Here is a 19,772-nt window from a genome sequence, read left to right as displayed (position 1 = left end):
CATATTTTTGCCTCATTTGAAGCTCCAAATGAAATACAGTATAGATCCTCCAGCAGTCTAGTAGTTTTTACTTGTTCTTTCAAAGTGTGTTTGACGAGACTCACTTCCTGCTGCTTCAGAACAGACAAACATGAGCGTGTCTATAGATGAAAAGATGATGTTTGAGTTATATTCAAGACAAGCTGACTGCAGTTGATTGTTTGATTGTTTTTTTTTTTTTATTGTTCTCTATGGATTAGATAAAGGGATTTTCATTTTCAAAAAGCACACCCTATGAAGAATTGGATTGTTTAAGAAATGAAAGTGTTTATTTCCTTCAGTAACAGATTTTAGGGGCGTCACTGTGAGCTGCTATTGGGAATGAATCTACAAATAGAGATTAATGACAACAAGTTTATTGTTATTGCTGCCTTGACTGTGACATTTTCATGATTTACTTTATATACTCAGTGTGAATATCTGCATTATAAAGTATGTGGACTCACTCATCTGTGATCTGATGTTATCTCTCTGTTTCTTCATCCTCTTCATTCGTTCTTCTGCTCTCTCTTCCTCTGCTCTTCTTCTCTCTTTCACCTCCTGTAAAATCTTTCTGTCTATTTCAAAATGGCAGCCGTTGTTTTGTGCCACTGTCTCCTCAATCTTCTCCAGCAGCTCCTTGATCTGAGTGTCGTCACTCCTGTTGTGATTGTTGAGAACATGATACCTGTTCCCACATTTGTCCAGCAGCCACTGGAGATCCTGTCCTTCACTCTCAATGTGCTGCTCTATAGATGTGTTTAACAGAGAGTCTCCATGAGTGAACAGAACTATAGTGTGACTCCAGACTCTCTCACTGAGAAGATCCAGATGACCCTGCACTGATTTTATCTCACTCTCTTTAAATCTAGTGTCCACACGTATGATCAGTAGTACAGCGTGAGGTCCTGGAGGACACAGAGACACACTGAGCAAAATCTCCTGTTTCAGTCTCTCAGGACTCTCTACAGTGCAACTACTCAACCATCCTGGAGCTTCAATGACAGTGATGTGTCTGTCTGCTACTTCTCCATGTCTCCTCACACACTGAGCAGATGTCTTCAGTCAAACTCCTCTCTGCCCAGGATGGTGTTTCCTGATGAACTCTTACCAGATCTTCTATTACCCATCAACACAATCCTCAGATCTGAGAGATGTTGAGCGTCACCTGAAACAAATAGAACAAAACACACTTCTGAATGTGGTGAGATCTTGATCTTCTTAAATAACTCCTGTGTGTGAAAAAAGGGTTACTGAAATTAAACGTCAGCGTTAGTTCAGGCAGGCCTCATAGTCAAGCTCCGCTATCAGCTGATTCTCAAATTCCAACCCCACCCATATCAGCTGATCCAATTTCTATGGACTCCATTGGCAACTCTAAAATAAGGCGCATTACTTAAACGCAGCTTCCGTCTCTGCCTGCTTGGCTGCTTCCACTGCACGCTGCTTGCAACCCACCTCCTCCCCAGCTCCTCCTTAAACTTGTGTATAACTTAATCAGTGTAGGGAAAACACCCCTAGGAAGTAAAATTAGCTCAAATGAAATATTTATAGGGAATTATAAAGAGTTGTTTAGATTACGACCGAGCAACTGAGTCGTCCAGCGTTCATTTGCTCGAACCGTAATAAGCTCTTGTAGCGGATATAAATATCCAACAATCGTGAAAACACTGATTAGAGCACGGTAACTTGAAATCGACAGTTTAAGACATTAAATCATAAAGCACATAATACAAGACACTTTCTTTTCAAATCTACAAGAGATTTTATTTATTCTAACACAAACTAATCTAACACAAAGGCACGCACATACACACACACACACACATTCATACGCGTTGCAGTAAGAAGGAAATGAGAGAGAAAGATATCTCTCTTTTGAAAGAGAGAGAGAGGGAGAGAGGGAGTGATCTGATTAACCGAATTCCTATCAATGCATTTCAAAGACCAGAACGAACCATGAATCATTCGTTTAAATGCACCAGTTCAGTTTTCATCTGGAGGTACTTGCTTGCGTTGACTTAAACGTGAATTTCCCTCGTCGTGCAGAGGAGGGTTTCCCAAGTCGATGATTGATCCAGATCAGGTCCGTGTGGGACAATGAAACGAAGTCTCTTTGTCGCTGGAGTTGAAGCAGCAAACGTCGTTGGTTGAACTTTGCGGCGAAACTTAGGACACAAGACTTTCAGCGGTAAAGGAAAATTAAGTAAAGAAAAGAAAAGTGAGTGAAGGTTGGATGGCTTGAATGAGCGGCTTGTCTGTTCTTCTTGTCACTCCATTGTTCTTGGTACTTGTCTTGGCTTCTTTTCCCAGAACAGAACCAACTCCCTGTTCGTTTACTAACAACTTCTCCCCTTCACTATCTTGCAATATGATCATTTAAACTTAGTTGTTTGTCACACCTCTGAGGAGTCCTGGCCAATCAGACATTGTCCTGTTTCAAGCGGGCCTTCCTCTGCCCCCAATAAAACATAAGTGTTACATCCTGTTTCTGCTTCAGCAGAGAGTGCCATTTTAACATAATTTCTATTAAATGGAATACAATACATTTTAAACAGATTTCATTCAAGTCAGGATATAGGAAAGGAGGAAAGAATCAAATTAAGTCCAAATAAGGCATACTTTCAGTCATTCAGTCAGAGTTAACACATTTACATGAATTGTGAGTGTTCTAAAGCCTAACTGTTTACAGGTAGTACTTGTGGACACATAATGCAAAATGTATGTAGTTAAAAGATGTTTGATAAGTCCATTAAAATTGTTGGAACAATTTTGAAGCAATTTTATTTGTTCAACAGTCTCTTTGGCTTTCCTGTGAAGTAAGAAAACAAAAGGGTCTGGATTGTCTCTCTGTCTTCTTGGGTGACCCTTTGGTATGTCGCTTCTTCTACTATCAGAAGCATGTGTCGTAAAAGTAATCAGCCTGGCTTTATCTGCAGACGGGCCGGAGCTGGAACCTCAATTCTGAATTAGAATTATGTTTTGAAAGAATCATCTGAATGATTAATTTGTCTGGTTCGTCCACAGTTCCTACATCAGTGTCATTCTGTTGTCATTGATGCATGCTCTGTTCTCAATAGGGGGATTTTCTGCTGCTCTCCCAGTTAAAAAATGGGAGGTTGTCCCCAGAAGCTGCTGCTGTTCCCGGTCTTGGCTTTCATGGAGCTCATGAAAGGACGGGGAATTTAGAACAGAGCCATACCGCCAAATTGTAACTTTAGCAAATATGCCAATAAAAAATTTGACTAAATTTTGTCTCTTGTAATTTTTGACTTAAGTGGTCCTGACTGAAATAAAGTTCACCATATCTGTATGGGTGTCAAACTACACATTATTACATTAATTTACTAGATGGAAAGAAAGTCAAAAAACACAATTAGTGACTGCTTAAATTTAGTGACCAATATGAAAGCATTAAAAGTGTCACAAAAACTAAACATGTTGACATTTTTTCTTTCTTAAAAATAGCTTCCATCACGAAAACAAATCTTACTGATGTTTATTTTACATTACATGTTTTTGCCTCATTTGAAGCTCCAAATGAAATAAAGATCCTCCAGCAGTCTAGTAGTTTTTACTTGTTCTTTCAAAGTGTGTTTGACGAGACTCACTTCCTGCTGCTTCAGAACAGACAAACATGAGCGTGTCTATAGATGAAAAGATGATGTTTCAGTTATATTCAAGACAAGCTGACTGCAGTTGTTGTTTGCTTGTTTTATTGTTCTCTATGGATTAGATAAAGGGATTTTCATTTTCAAAAGCACACCCTATGAAGAACTGGATTGTTTAAGAAATTAAAGTGTTTATTTCCTTCAGTAACAGATTTTGGGGCGTCACTGTGAGCTGCTATTGGGAATGAATCGACAAATAGAGATTAATGACAAGTTTATTGTTATTGCTGCCTTGACTGTGACATTTTCATGATTTTCTTCATATACTCAGTGTGAATATCTGCAGTATAAAGTATGTCAACTCACTCATCTGTGATCTGATGTTTTCTCTCTGTTTCTTCATCCTCTTCATTCGTTCTTCTGCTCTCTCTTCCTCTGCTCTTCTTCTCTCTTTCATCTCTTGTAAAATCTTTCTGTCTATTTCAAAATGGCAGCCGTTGTTTTGAGCCACTGTCTCCTCAATCTTCTCCAGCAGCTCCTTGATCTGAGTGTCGTCACTCCTGTTGTGATTGTTGAGAACATGATACCTGTTCCCACATTTGTCCAGCAGCCGCTGGAGATCCTGTCCTTCACTCTCAATGTGCTGCTCTATAGATGTGTCTAACAGAGAGTCTCCACCAGTGAACAGAACTATAGTGTGACTCCAGACTCTCTCACTGAGAAGATCCAGATGATCCTGCACTGATTTTCTCTCAGTCTCTTTAAATCTGTAGTCCACACGTATGATCAGTAGTACAGCATGTGGTCCTGGAGGACACAGAGACACACTGAGCAAAATCTCCTGTTTCAGTATCTCAGGACTCATCTCTACAGGTTGATCCTTCCACCATCCTGGAGCTTCAATGACAGTGATGTGTCTGTCTGCTACTTCTCCATGTCTCCTCACACACTGAGCAGATGTCTTCAAGTCAAACTCCTCTCTGCCCAGGATGGTGTTTCCTGCTGAGCTCTTACCAGATCTTCTATTACCCATCAACACAATCCTCAGATCTGAGAGATGTTGAGTGTCACCTGAAACAGCCAAAAAAAGGTACAGTACAGTACTTATCCGTACAGACCAATATGAAAGTGAAAGCAAGTAAACAAGTTGACATTTTTTCTTTCATGAAAATAGCTTTTATTACGTTTGAAATACTTACCGGTGTCCATTTTACTGGACATGTTTTGCCTTAGTTGGAGCTCCAAATGAAATATAGATCCTCCAGCAGTCTAGTAGTTTTTACTTGTAATGTTCTTTCAAAGTGTGTTTGACGAGACTCACTTCCTGCTGCTTCAGAACAGACAAACATGAGCGTGACTATAGATGAAAAGATGATGTTTGAGTTATATTCAAGACAAGCTGATTGTAGTTGTTTCAAGTGACAGTAGCTTTTGTTTAAAGATTAAATTAAAGTTGAGATGACTTGATAAGGTAACCCCAAACCTCAAACCCACTCTTAATACTACACTGATTTTTTTTTTCAGGTTGTCTTCTTGTACTTTAAATTGTAGTCAATACTCTGTAAAACTATCTCTAAATCTTAATATCTTGGCTGTTATTTTAAGTATTGTGACATTAATGACAAATTACAGTAATTCACTTTTTTTAGCTACAGAAAAATTACTATTTTTACACAGTATTTTTTCTGTTTTCTTAAATTACATACAAATGTATGTAAAATTACAAGAATAATCTGTAATTAATACAATAACAAAACAGATGATAAAACGGTCAAATGACTGGCAGCAATACCAAACAAAAACCATATTTGAATACACTGAAAAACACTGTTATTTTACAGTTATTTCCTGAATTTTTATGATCAAACGCCTTCACTGTAAAAAGAAAATGGTTAAATGACTGGCAGCACAGGGTGCCAAACGAAAACCTTAAAATGAAAATGAAATATCCTTTTTTAAAATAAGCTTTAACTGAAGAAGAAAATAAAAAGCCTAAAGTGTCATAAACAGATCCAAAATCTCATCCGTATAGACCAATATGAAAGTGAAAGCAAGTAAACAAGTTGAACTGACATTTTTTCTTTGATGAAAATAGCTTTTATCACAATTTAAATACTTACCGATGTCCATTTTACATTACATGTTTTTGCCTCATTTGAAGCTCCAAGTGAAATATAGATCCTCCAGCAGTCTAGAAGTTTTTACTTGTAGTGTTCTTTTAAAGTCAATTTGACAGGAAGTAGGGTACTCACTTCCTTATGCTTCAGAACAGACAAACATGAGGCGTGTCTATAGATGTAAAGATGATGTTCAAGACAAGGCCTGCATCTCAGTATGCATACTATCCATCCTAAATAGTATGTGACACTAGTAATATTCAATACTATTTAGGGTGGATAGTATGCACATTGGGATGCAGGGAAGCTGTTTGCAGTTGTTTCAAGTGACAGTAACTTTTGTTTAAAGATTAAATCAATTTGACTTTGTTTCTTTCATACAAAACTTCTTAATGAGAATGAACTAATCTCGCAATTTTTGCTATAACAAGTATGCTGTAGAAACACACAGTTACAGCAGCCAGAGAAAAACTAAAGTTAAAAATCAAGGGTCATGAACTAAAGCAAACACCTCCATAACGGTGACTTTAGACTTTATTATTTTCAATAAAACATCAACATCTAAACTGGGGGTTTTAGACTGAATTATAGAAATATAATATTAAAACGTTTGGTAAAGAGACTAGGAATCTGAAGACATCTGTGTTTCTACTTCCTGTGCTTTAAACACTGTTAATAACTCGACAACATGTGTTCATCAGTGTAATAGCTTTAAATGTTTATAAGATTTATAGCATGAAATTCAGACAAAATACAGCAAAATCAACCAAAATGCTTTAAAAATGATCCATAATGGAGATAACACAAACTGCACTTTATGCATTTGTAATCATTTTTATTTTAAACAAACATCCAGTTATTAATCATTGTTCTTTCCAATACTATACATTTATATCTGTATATATATATATATATGTTTCTAAAAAAAACCATAAAATATACCTAATGAAAGTGTATATTTAAGAGATTGAAAGTGTATATTTAAGCGATTTTACCTATTGAAAGTGTATATTTAAGAGATTTTATTTTCTAAAAGTTCACAAGATCATAAGTGGCCACAGTTGCAGAAACACACAAATTTGGTGAATATAAAAAACATTAAAATTAACATCACAATGACATTAAAATACTAATTGTATTTGGAATTGCAAACAGTGCATCCTGAAAAAAAGAAAAAAAAATCTAAGCAAATGGTCAGTAAGAAGATCCACGTGACGTGTAGATTCATTTTAATTGGAGCAAAAAGAACAATTTGTAATGACATTTATCACCCGGTAGGGGCGGTAATACAACAGCCGCGCCGCGTTCACAGAGCGAAGAAAAAGACATACGCAACAGCATAGATATATAAAATACGTACATACACAAATTTATTTTATATACCCTCACTGGTCTGTGAAGATTTAAGTGCAGTAGGTTCAGTGTTTGAGTTTCGATTTAAATTAAATCGTCATTTCGTCGAGCGGAGCGTCAGAATGGTGAACTGCGGTCTTGTGACTAAGAAAAACGAGCCAGGTATGAATCATCATATTCATTTACTGTTACTGTTAACTGTTTCCTAACTGAACACTAAAGCTATATTTTGGAAAGCTGATGTGTTTTTCAAACGAGGAAGTTGTCATGAGGGCTTTATCCCAGTATTACTACTTATCTAATGCCAAATTGAGAATCAAGATTTTTGTGTTTCAAAGAGAGATCATGATTCATGAACTAAACAAAATAAGATGATTTACCAGAGGATCTGACAAAATGTTAATTACTGCAGTCTGTTTAAACTGTTTAATTGATCTGAAATGGATTATTTATCTAAAAAACAGTTTGAATGATTCAATGACTCACTCATAAATACCATTGCTGGATGAATCAGCGTTTTTGAACAAATCTCTTGAATGAATGATTCAATGACAAATATATTTTTTAACATTCACTTGTCGCCACCTGGTGGTGTAACGATGTAATACAAACTACTGTAGACGTCAGTGTTTATTCCCGAACTATAAACTCTAATCCCAGTTCTTTTGTGATTTAACAGAAATAGTGTGTGGTTAAAAAGCTGTTTGTGAAGCTGTTTCATACCTATATATAACTGCTTTAACTGGGTCAGCATCAGCAGCAACGCAGATTTTAATGTTCTGGTATGATTTTGTCAATGGTTTAGACACATGTATGAGAATCATTTTCATTTAGGAACTTTTAACGATTAATAGTGCAGCTCTACTGTGGACTGCTATTCTTTTAAATCTGAATTTAAAGCCATAAGCTATCTTTACTGCGGTGAAAAAATTTTGATTTTATCCGAATTTAGGTTTTTCTATTTTATCAGTTGGGGCATGTTGTCACTCCCGTTCACCTTTAATCTGTTCTTTATGAGGATGGAGCCCATTTAAACCCTTTATTTACCTCTCAGAGAACTGTATGTGAGGTTTATTGTAATGTTGTTCTGCTGTATTTGTGATGTTGTTGGTTTGTGTGACTCAGTGCCTCTGAAGAGCATCTCAGTGGAGGTTCGGGTTCAGGATCATGTAGCCACAGTCTCCTCCACTCTGCAGTATGTGAATGAGGAAGAGCACCCCCTGGAGGCCTTGTTCGTCTTCCCTCTGCCTGCTGATGCTGCTGTCTGCCACTTCAGTGCCAAGATCGGAGAGCAGGAGATTGTGGCAGAGGTGCAAGACAGAGAAACTGTGAGTCCAAATATAAGTCTGTTTGACACTGATTTGCATATTTTAGCACCATATAACAAAATTGTGTCTCACAGGCGAGGGATCAGTATGATGATGCTGTGAGTTCGGGTCAGCAGGCGTTTCTGTTGGAAGAGAGTGAAGAGAGTCCTGATGTGTTCAGACTGAGTGTCGGGTGTCTGTCGCCGGGTCAGAGCGCTGCCGTCACCATCATCTACGTGACCGAGCTCGCTGTGCAGGCCGACCACTCGCTGCGCTTCTGTCTGCCGGCTGTACTCAACCCCCGATACACACCAGCAGGTACTACAGCAGCTGCTGACACACACTTTATTAGTGGAGAGAAGCTGATTCTAACACACTCTGTGTGTGTGTGTGTGTGTGTGTGTGTGTGTGTCAGGTTCAGTTGCTGGTATAGTCTCAGAGATTTCATCAGGATGTGGATCTGTTCCCTACACGCTGACTCTCAGTGTCCATGTGAGCTCTCCAAAGCCCATCTCCAAACTAGAGTCCAGCTGCACTCTGGATCCTCTAGTGTTCCTCCACTCTGATCACACTCAGGCGACGGTACTGTGTGTCTTCATGTGTTTATCTGGATGTGTGAGCACAGCGGTTTGATGCATGTGTTTTTATGTGTGTAGGTGAATCTGAGTCCTGGTCACATGTTTGATAAGGACGTTGAGCTGTTTGTGTACTATCAGGATACCCATCAGCCCTCTGCTATAGTGGAGGCAGGAGTGATCACTGCCCCATCAGGTATGACCTGCAGGTCACTGGGATTATGGGATTGAGTGATCAAGCTGTCACTGACTCTCTCTCTATTTCAGGCTCTCTGATGAGGGACCCAGTGGTCATGATAAGTTTGTACCCAGAGTTCCCAGAGGAAGTGATGTCATCACTGGCAACAAAAGCAGAGTTTATTTTCTTGATGGACCAATCAGGCAGTATGGAGTGTATGATGCATCATGGGAAAGGAGCACAGACTCGCATGGAAAGTGTAAAGGTAAGACTTAAAGGTGCCCTAGAACCCTTTTTCACAAGATGTAATATAAGTCTAAGGTGTCCCCTGAATGTGTCTGTGAAGTTTCAGCTCAAAATACCCCATAGATTTTTTATTATTCAATTTTTTAACTGCCTATTTTGGGGCATCATTATAAATGCGCAGATTCAGCGTGCTTCCCCTTTAAATCCTCGTGCTCTCCGCCCCCAGCTCGCAACTCTATAATACATTGCATAAACAAAGTTCACACAGCTAATATAACCCTCAAAATGGATCTTTACAAAGTGTTCGTCATGCATGCTGCACGCATACATCAGATCATGTGAATATAGTATTTATTTGGATATTTACATTTGTTTACATTCTGAATAAGTTTGATAGTAGCCTAGGCTGGGGCTAAAGCTAACATTACACACTGTTGGAGAGATTTATAAAGAATGAAGTTGTGTTTATGAATTATACAGACTGCAAGTGTTTAAAAATGAAAATAGCGACGGCTCTTGTCTCCATGAATACAGTAATAAACGATGGTAACTTTAACCACATTGAACAGTACATTAGCAACATGCTAACGAAACATTTAGAAAGACAATTTACAAATATCACTAAAAATATCATGATATCATGGATCATGTCAGTCATTATTGCTCCATCTGCCATTTTTCGCTGTTGTCTTTGCTTGCTTACCTGCATAAAGTCTGTTGATTCGGCTGTGCACAGATCCAGACGTTAATACTGGCTGCCCTTGTGTAATGCCTTGAACATGGGCTGGCATATGCAAATATTGGGGGCGTACATATTAATGATCCTGACTGTTGCGTCACAGTCGGTGTTATGTTGAGATTCACCTGTTCTTCAGAGGTCTTTTGCACAAATCAAAATTACATAAGATCGAGGAAACAGTGGTGTTTGAGACTCACTGTATGTCATTTCCATGTACTGAACTCTAATTATTTAACTATGCCGAGGTAAATTCAATTTTCAATTCTAGGGAACCTTTAAAATGTGCATTGGGGTCTGTTGACAAGTATTCTGATGAGACACACTTGAATAGCTGTCCATGTCTCTCTATAGGACACTCTGCTGTTACTGTTGAAGAGTCTGCCCATGGGATGCTACTTCAATATCTATGGATTTGGCTCTCGTTTTGAGTCCTCCTTCACTTTCGAGTAACTAGATCTTCATTCATAGATATTCAGATATTCATTTTTGGAATGTGTCGGATGAGATGTTTTTCTTTGTCTTTGCAGAGGGAGTGTCGAGTACAGTCAGAACACAATGGATCAGGCTCTGAAGATAGTCAAGAGAATGCAACCAGACTTGGGCGGCACAGACATTTTACAGCCTCTAAAATACATCTACAGTCGGCCCTGTTACCGCGCCCACCCCAGACAGGTACAACAACACCTCAACATGCATTAATAAATTAATTGATTGTCATAAACGTACATACAGTAATGTAATCATGCTATCTTCCGATCATTCGTTTTTTGATTTAATATTGAGAAAATGGTGCCTTTTTGTTTTTCTTTTTTCATTTTCAGTAAAGTAAAATTGGCTTGATTTTTCGTTTTTACATTCTGGGGGTGAAAATGAATAATCAGCTTAAAGATGCCCTTGAACCAGTTTTCAAAAGATGTAATATAAGTCAAAGGTGTCCCCTGAATGTGTCTGTGAAGTTTCAGCTCAAAATACCCCATAGATGTTTTGTAATTAATTTTTTTAACTGCCTATTTTGCAGCATCATTAACTATGCACCGAGTCAGCGCGCAACCCTTTTAAATCGTGCACTCCCTTCCCATTTTTCGCTGTTGTTCTTGCTTGCTTACCTAGTCTGATGATTCAGCTGTGCACAGATCCAGACGTTAATACTGGCTGCCCTTGTCTAATGCCTTGAACGTGAGCTGGCATATGCAAATATTGGGGGCGTACATATTAATGATCCCGACTGTTACGTAACAGTAGGTGTTATGTTGAGATTCGCCTGTTCTTCGGAGGTCTTTTAAAGAAATGAGATTTATATAAGAAGGAGGAAACAATGGAGTTTGAGACTCACTGTATGTCATTTCCATGTACTGAACTCTTGTTATTCAACTATGCCAAGGTAAATTCAATTTTTGATTCTAGGGCACCTTTAATATTCGTTCTCTACATGTGGAGTTAAACAACCCTTTCCACCGATTGGTGAACCGTGCCGTCATCAGTTGTTCATCAGTTCTGCTCAACAGAATAATGGTCCTCCGTCCAATGCTTCAGCTGTACAGATTCTTAACACTTTTATTTCAACTACATATCATCTCTGACTCTTTCTCATCAAACAACCATACTAATTAATGGCTTGACACAAACTGTACCAGGCCTTTCTTTGTAGGCATAACTTCAGTAAATTATGCATTAAAAATATTAGTTTATTTCATAAATATTAATTTACTCCACATCTGCACCCACAACTGGCCCAGAGCCTACAACTTTGGCACACCGTCTGTTTTATTTAACTGACCAAATAAAAAATCTGTGTGGCAAAGCTGCATGACACTGTACATTGTAGTAAAGCGCAAATCATTATCAATTTAAGTGTAAATAAGCAGCAGTCATAACTTTTGTTTTAGACAGCATACTAAATTTTTGACAAGGGTTGAATTAGATATGATGACAGATATGGATTATTTAGATTATTTCGTATAAATGAGTTATTTTTCATAGAGAAGTTTATACAAATGTAGGCTATCACTGGTGTATATGTCATAGGCCTCTATGTAGCCTATCACCAATAACATTATAAGCACTGGCAGGTGAAGTTAATAACACTGATTATCTCTTCATCACGGCACCTGTTAGTGGGTGGGATATATTGTGGTGGATATATTTGTCCTCATAGTTGATGTGTTAGAAGAAGGAAAAATGGGAAAGCGTGAGTTAGTTTGACAAGGGCCAAATTGTGATGGCTAGATGACTGGGTCAGAGCATCTCCAAAACTGCAGCTCTTGTGGGGTGTTACCAGTCTGCAGTGATCAGTATCTATCAAAAGTGCTCCAAGGAAGGAACAGTGGTGAACCGGTGACAGGGACATGGGCGGCCAAGACTCATTGATGCATGTGGGGAGGGAAGGATGGCCTGTGTGGTCCAAACGCAATTATGTTAAAAGTTGTGAAACATGCATGTGCTGAAAGTTGAGTAGCAGACAAAAGAGTTCTCACACACAAAAAAATAGAAGATAGCTATGGCTACAATAACATTTCCAAGACGCTAAAAGTTCCTAGAGACACAGTTGACAGTAGGGGTAAATTTTTATTGTGTATTGTTTTTTGTATTTAAATGTTCAAATTATTGTTCTCTCTTCAGCTGTTCATCTTCACTGATGGAGAGGTGTTTAACACTAAAGAGGTGCTGGACCTGGTGAAACATCATGCTCACTCTCACAGGTAAAGGTCTGCTGGGTTTGATCTTCCCATCATTCTTATCTTCATCACTTACACTAACAGAGTTTATTGTGTGTTCAGGTGTTTCTCTTTCGGGATTGGTGAGGGTGCAAGTACCGCCCTCATCACAGGAATGGCCAGGGAGGGATATGGTCACGCTCAGTTCATCACAGGCACCGACCGCATGCAGCCCAAAGTAAAGCTCTCCACTGGATTTCACAGGCACAAATGTTTCCTAGTCACATGTCTCAATGGTTTCTCTTTCTCTTCAAACTATATCAGGTGATGCAGTCCCTCAGGTTAGCGATGCAGCCCGCTGTGGTTAAAATCTCTGTGAGTTGGACCCGTCCACGTGGCATTACTGTTTCCACACTGTCTCCACGCATCAATGTTCTCTTCCAGGGTCAAAGGGCACTCATTTACGCCCAACTTAAAGGAGAGGTGAGATGATGTAGCGTGTATTTTGTCACGTATTAATTAGACACATGAATAAAAAAATTTCTGAATGAATAATTGTATTTTTTCAACTGATTACATAGGACTGAGTAGTAAAATGTTTGTCAAAGTCAACAATGATGCATTTATGGTGCTTTTGTGTCCCTTTTTGAAGCCTGAAAGTTTCACTACCTATTATATTTAAAGGTGCCCTAGAAACAGTTTTTACAAGATGTAATATAAGTCTAAGGTGTCCCCTGAATGTGAAGTTTCAGCTCAAAATACCCCATCGATTTTTTTTTTTTTTTTTTTTTTTTTTTTTTTTTTTTTTTTTTTTTTTAACTGCCTATTTTGGGGCATCATTAACTATGCACCGTTTCAGCGCGCGGCCCCTTTAAATCTCGTGCTCCCTGCCCCCACGAGCTCTTGACTATAAATCAGTGCATTTACAAAGTTCACACAGCTAATATAACCCTCAAATGGATCTTTACAAGATGTTCGTCATGCATACTGCATGCATGCTTCGGATCATGTGAGTAAAGTATTTATTTGGATGTTTACATTTGATTCTGAATGAGTTTGATAGTGCTCCGTGGCTAAAGCTAACATTACACACTGTTGGAGAGATTTATAAAGAATAAAGCTGTTTATGCATTATACAGACCGCAAGTGTTTAAAAAATGAAAATAGCGACGGCTCTCTTGTCTCCGTAAATACAGTAATAATCGATGGTAACTTTAACCACATTTAACAGTACATTAGCAACATGCTAACGAAACATTTAGAAAGACAATTTACAAATATCACTAAAAATATCATGCTATCATGGATCATGTCAGTTATTATCACTCCATCTGCCATTTTTCGCTGTTGTTCTTGCTTGCTTACCTAGTCTGATGATTCAGCTGTGCACAGATCCAGACGTTAATACTGGCTGCCCTTGTCTAATGCCTTGAACATGGGCTGGCATATGCAAATATTGGGGTCATACATATTAATGATCCCGACTGTTACGTAACAGTCGGTGTTATGTTGAGATTCGCCTGTTTTTCGGAGGTCTTTTAAACAAAAGAGATTTACATAAGAAGGAGGAAACAATGGTGTTTGAGACTCACTGTATGTCATTTCCATGTACTGAACTCTTGTTATTCAACTATGCCAAGGTAAATTAAATTTTTGATTCTAGGGCACCTTTAAATGCTTTGAAAAGAGGCCAGAAAACTGATATAGTTTAGCTTTTTATATGCTATTAATCCTTATTCTGTCATCTTTTACTGTCTCATAGAGTTCAGGAGGCTCTGAGGGAACAGTGACAATCAAATACAGTCTGAAAGATCAACCAATAACAAACCAGCTCCACTTCTGCCTCAAACCAACTGAGGAAACAGGGTAACACACACAAACACGCATAGAAACACATTGAATTGTAGTGAAATCCACTGTTTACTCTTCTAATCCAACAAATTTCCTCCATATTGTTGCAGGTTAGCTGTCCACTATCTGGCGGCTCGGACCCTGATCCGTTCTCTGGAGCAGAAGGAGAGGTTAAGTGGTTCAGATTTGTTTGGCATCAGGAGCAGTATAATGGATAAAATGAAGCGCTTCAGGAACAGGATTGTCAAGACCAGTATTCAGACAGGAGTGAGCAGTGTTCTATACAGCCTTCATTGCCATTAATAAAGACAGCAGACAGACTGTGAAAGGACCCCTGCTGCAGACAAGAGTGCAGACATGTGGTTGGTTCTCTGATTGTAAACTTGTGAGCATGTCTGTGTCTATTTTTATTATAATTTCAAGACCAATGTGCCCTTGTACATTTCATTTGTTAATCGAAATCAATTTCTATTTTAGTGTTTTTACATATTCCAAACAGACCGATGCTAAGAGGAGGAGGTCCCGGCTCTGATTGTGTGAGTATGAATCACCTTTTCTGTAAGTTGACTATTTGTTAAAGAACATTTGATGTTTTCTCCTTATTAATATCTTAAATCAAGTTTTGGATGTACATTAGGTTACTAATGTAACCCCATTCCCTGAAGGAGGGAATGGAGATGTTATGTCAGTGACTGATGAATTGGGATCATGCCAAAGAGCCCTATCATCTTCGAGTGCTAATAGAACCAGCCAATGGAACATTGGCGAGTGAGATTTGCATCACCAACCACGCCCTGTGCTGCAGGTATATAGGAAGCGAGCAGTTATGCACTCACCAAGTTTTCACTGAGGAGCCCAGCAGTGCTCGGTCACTCAGCGGTGAATGCAGGAATTGTGGTGACAAGACGTTCCCATTCAGTCAGCCACTAGGAAGTTATGTCAGTGACTGATGAATTGGGATCCCTAAGAAAAACGGCCACAATCATGCGTCTTCCTAGCACCCCAGTTAAGCCGCCTGATCCCCCCGAACCCTTGGGGTGGAAGAAGGACATGCTTGTCCCGCTGCAACGATCGAAACCGGACACAGGCCATGGAATACTGCTAGCCACTCAAGGTAACTGATATACAACTGCAGACAAGGTCCTGTCCAGAAGCCTGTTGTAGACAGCACCCCAGCCATTGGTGGAGGCATTTGTACTGTATATTTGAAAACTGCTGGGCAAAGTTTTCAACCAGCATCGCCAAATAGGCCAACCTTGGGAGAGGGGGGAGTCAAAGAAGGTTACTTTGTTCGGCTTCGCTTATCTCAGCCAGGTTGAGCCATAAATGTCGCTCTTGGACCACTAAGGTGGACATTGCCTGACCAAAGGACCACCCAGTGACTTTTGTCACCCGGAGGGTGAGGATCCATCGCTTCTACGAAGTTGCTGCATCACACATTTGTCAGAACTTTGATCACACCTGGTAGACCTGCAGGAGCGCCATGGCATGCAGGGCAGACGCAGCCTGTCCAGCAGCACTGTAAGGTCTTGGCCACGAGAGTGGAAGACGTGGATGACCCCACCAGGTGGCAGCATTTTGCGGGCAAAGCTGCACCGCAACTGCACGCTCCACCTGTGGGATCTCCACAAATCCTTTGGAGGGCCATTGAGGGTAGTGAGAGTTGAGGGGGTTCCGGAGCAGCTTTGGGCAGAACAAAGGTGCCTTCCACAACTTTGTTATCTCCTTGTGCGCTTCCGGGAAGAAAGTTACTGGAGCAGGGCACTGCTGAGCAGCGGTCTGGCTCAGAAAAACAAGTCATCCAGTCTTGAGGGTTTGGGATACGGTGGAGGGTTCCACTTGAGCCTGATGCTCGTGGCGGCCCGGGAAAGCATGGCTGTCAGCTCTGGTTCGGACCTCGAACAATGTTGCTCTACCCGATGGGGGCAACGCAGCCGAATCCTCATCTCCAGAGGACTCAACTCCCTTTCTCAGATGCAGCCATTCGACATCTGGTCCTCCTGTGGCATTCCAAATGAGATACTGGGTCCTCCATGAGAAGGACCAGCACCAGCATTCAGAAGCTCTACAGCTTGTGATGCCACAGAGGAGTGGGCCGCAGGGGTTGGCCTGGTGGGAGAGCCACCAAAGTAGGCTTCTGCCAGCCGGCAAAAGGACTAGATCGGGGGATAGCGGAGGGGACCCTACCTCTTTCAAGGTAATGGAGTCTTGATCTCATCACCAAGATGGTTACCTTCCCGCAGTGGGTACATGTCCACGAACGCTACCTCAGCATGCTTACACGAAGGGGAGTGATCGTGACTGTCAGCCAGAGCCAGGAAACAACCACATCCAGAAACGCATGGGTGGAATGACATTTTGAAAAAAGGCAACCCCAGTTCACTTTTTCAGAGGAAAAGATCTTTTGTGTTGAAATGCACAGGGGGAAGATAGCGTGCAGAAAAGGCTACAACTGTGCAGAGTTTCTCTTGAAGACCATCACCGCTGATGCACCATCACACCAACACACAGACAGGAACTCTTCCAGGTTCTTCACCACAAGGCAGGAACTCACCAAGCCGACCTAAGTTTTCTCAGTTTGTTCCACACTGTCGGCTGAAGTTGGTCCTCGTTTGTTTTTTTCGGCCATTTCGACATGTTGAATCGGTGTCGGAGCTCGTCGGTCCGTCGGGCCATTTGATCATTCTGATTGGCCGTTCAGCTACTGCCACCTGCTGGTACGGAAAGGCATTTCATCTTACGCAGGCAAAGAACGGACATGCTACATGGCCGTCGGCTGTCGGTTTGGTGTGTCAGGCCAACTTTTGACACAGACGCTACCGACGTGAGCCAACCCCGCAGTCTGCTTTCGTCTCCACTAGATCGTTGGCATCGGCTTGGTGTGTTCCTGCCTATACTTGTTGAAGATTAGCAGAGCTGAATCAACGTAGAAACGCTCTACTCCTCAGCGAAGACTTGGTGAGTGCATAACTGCTCGCTTCCTTTATACCTGCGGCACGGGGCGTGGTTGGCGATGCATATCTCACTTGCCAAGTCCATTGGCTGGTTCTATTACCACTTGAAGATGATAGGGCTCTCTGGCGTGATCCCAATTTGTCAGTCACTGATGTAACTCTTAGTGACTGACTGAATGGGGACTAGGAAGTTTCACATTGTCTTTAATAATGTGAAATAAATTTGTTTTTAGGAAAGTGAAGAAGAGCCTTGCAGGGTAAGATAAATAATATCTCATGTGTTTTAGTGACAGTAAGGATTTCAAATGCTTTTCATATCTTTTTCCAGTTTACAATGTGTGTTTTTTTTTTTTTTTTTTTTTTTTTCCCTGTTTTAGGGATCTGGTAAGTGATTCTCTTCAATCTGTTTGTGCCTGTGTGAATGCATTTGTGTTGTTTGCTAAAATAAGAGTCACTATTGCAGAGCTTTTCTTGTTTGTTAGTTCTTTTGGATGTGTCTGTTCTTGGCTGTTTGTCCAGATCTGAATCTGTTCTGACCTTTGGTTTCTCTGCCTGTAGCCGGAAAGTCACGTGTCAAGTCTACGTCAAGACTGGGTAAATTCACCCTAATGTAATATTAAATGTACCAATTTCACAAAACTTTTGCTTTATTTAATTGTTTATGTAATTTTATATATATATATATATATATATATATATATATATAAAAAAAACAATAGAAGAACAAGATTGAAGGTCAGTCGGTCAGTCCAGCTGCTACCACACTGATCAAGAGCACAGAAAGCTTGTCTCAAACATTTGTGCTACAGACATGAACAAATCCCTTAAACTTGTGTGGCTTGTTGAGGTGTGCTGTTATTTTCTAAGCTATCAGATGTAGGTGTTCATCCAGGAGCTGGTAAGAAACCACCCACAGTATGTTAGCATTGTGGCGACACACTTTCATGCCAAGCAGGACTTACATTTGTTCAGAACATGTATAAAATAATTAAAATTATAATGTCAGAATGTTTCCATCACATAACAGTAAATATGCAGTATATGCATCTTAAAATGAGTTTGTCTTTTAGGTAAGCGACGTTGGTCTCACAAATTGGGTAAGAGTTTTTTATATATATATATATATAAATGTGTATTTGTTTGTGCTATATTTATATAAATGCATTATATATTATATAGTAGAACCTGATCCCCAGAAGGACCCATTACTGAACGCACATATAACTTGTATTTCTCTCTCGTTCTCTGCAGACCCGTTACTTCAGCTGGTTTCTCTCCAGAAGGCGTCAGGCTGCTGGGAGCTAGACGGCACACTGGCTGATGTGTTGGGAAGACGGAGGATGAGCTGACCAATCCGAAACCAGCACAGGTGAGAGATGTGATGAAATAATAAGACAGTGATGATTGTGTCCAGTGTCCAGTAACAAATGCAGTGGATGATGGTTTGTACACAGGTGGATGGGTCAGTATGGGCCACTCTCCTGGCTCTGATCTGGTTATACGGCTGTAAAATAGAGCAGCAGGTCGAGTGGCAGTTTGTGGCCATGAAGGCAGCGTCATGGATCGGCTCTCAGAAAGGTGGGATCTCCATTCCTGAACACATTCATTCAGATATCTTCAGTTCTTTGACACACACTGATGATTTGAGTGTGTGTGTGTGTGTTTCAGTGGGCGATCTGTCTCAGTGTGTGTGTGTGGGTAATGTCCCGCTCCGATGTCAGGTGACCAAAGAGGCTCTGGGAATCTGAAGATGTCTGTGTTTCTACAGTCTGTTTCGCCAGAAGACAAAAGAATTGTTACAGTTTCATTCCCTGTTTTTCTGTTACTTGTTTACTTAATGTTTAGTCCATTTAATTTGTTCAAATCAACACCAGTTTATAAAGATATGTGAGTGATCTGCACCATCATTTGAGTTTCATGTACCAAAGGAAAATATGTTTGGCTTTCTTATAATTTTTCTCAAGATACAATCATTTAAATGAATGAGGTCACGTAAAACTGTTCTGTTCTGTGTGTTTTTTTTTTTTTGTTTTTTTTTGTGGTTTTGGGACTGAACTTGAATCTGATTAAAAATAATTGTTCTAAAAAAGACAAGTTCTGTTGGTACTGTGTGGTTTTCAACATTTCAACACTCTTAGTGTATTAGCCAAGGCTAGCATATGTTATTCG

General features: G+C 40.0%; 1 protein-coding gene and 1 pseudogene across 1 annotated transcript in view; one reads left to right on the top strand and one right to left on the bottom strand.

The window, feature by feature from the left end:
- LOC125246552 overlaps positions 1-5,872 on the bottom strand; it is a 55,407-nt gene extending 49,535 nt beyond the window's left edge. Inside the window, 5 exon segments of the mRNA XM_048157497.1 lie at positions 486-1,082; positions 1,085-1,186; positions 3,996-4,700; positions 4,829-4,986; positions 5,750-5,872. Coding sequence (XP_048013454.1) covers positions 486-1,082; positions 1,085-1,186; positions 3,996-4,700; positions 4,829-4,850 — 1,426 coding nt within the window. The 5' untranslated portion in view covers positions 4,851-4,986; positions 5,750-5,872.
- Positions 5,873-7,134: 1,262 nt separating this feature from the next.
- LOC125247997 lies at positions 7,135-19,607 on the top strand (annotated as a pseudogene).
- The last annotated feature ends 165 nt before the right edge of the window (positions 19,608-19,772 follow it).

This window comes from Megalobrama amblycephala, linkage group LG15 (genome assembly GCF_018812025.1).
Source record: "Megalobrama amblycephala isolate DHTTF-2021 linkage group LG15, ASM1881202v1, whole genome shotgun sequence".
Classification (NCBI taxonomy): domain Eukaryota; kingdom Metazoa; phylum Chordata; class Actinopteri; order Cypriniformes; family Xenocyprididae; genus Megalobrama; species Megalobrama amblycephala.
Note: the sequence above shows the minus strand (reverse complement) of the source record. Positions and strands in the feature narration are given on the sequence as shown.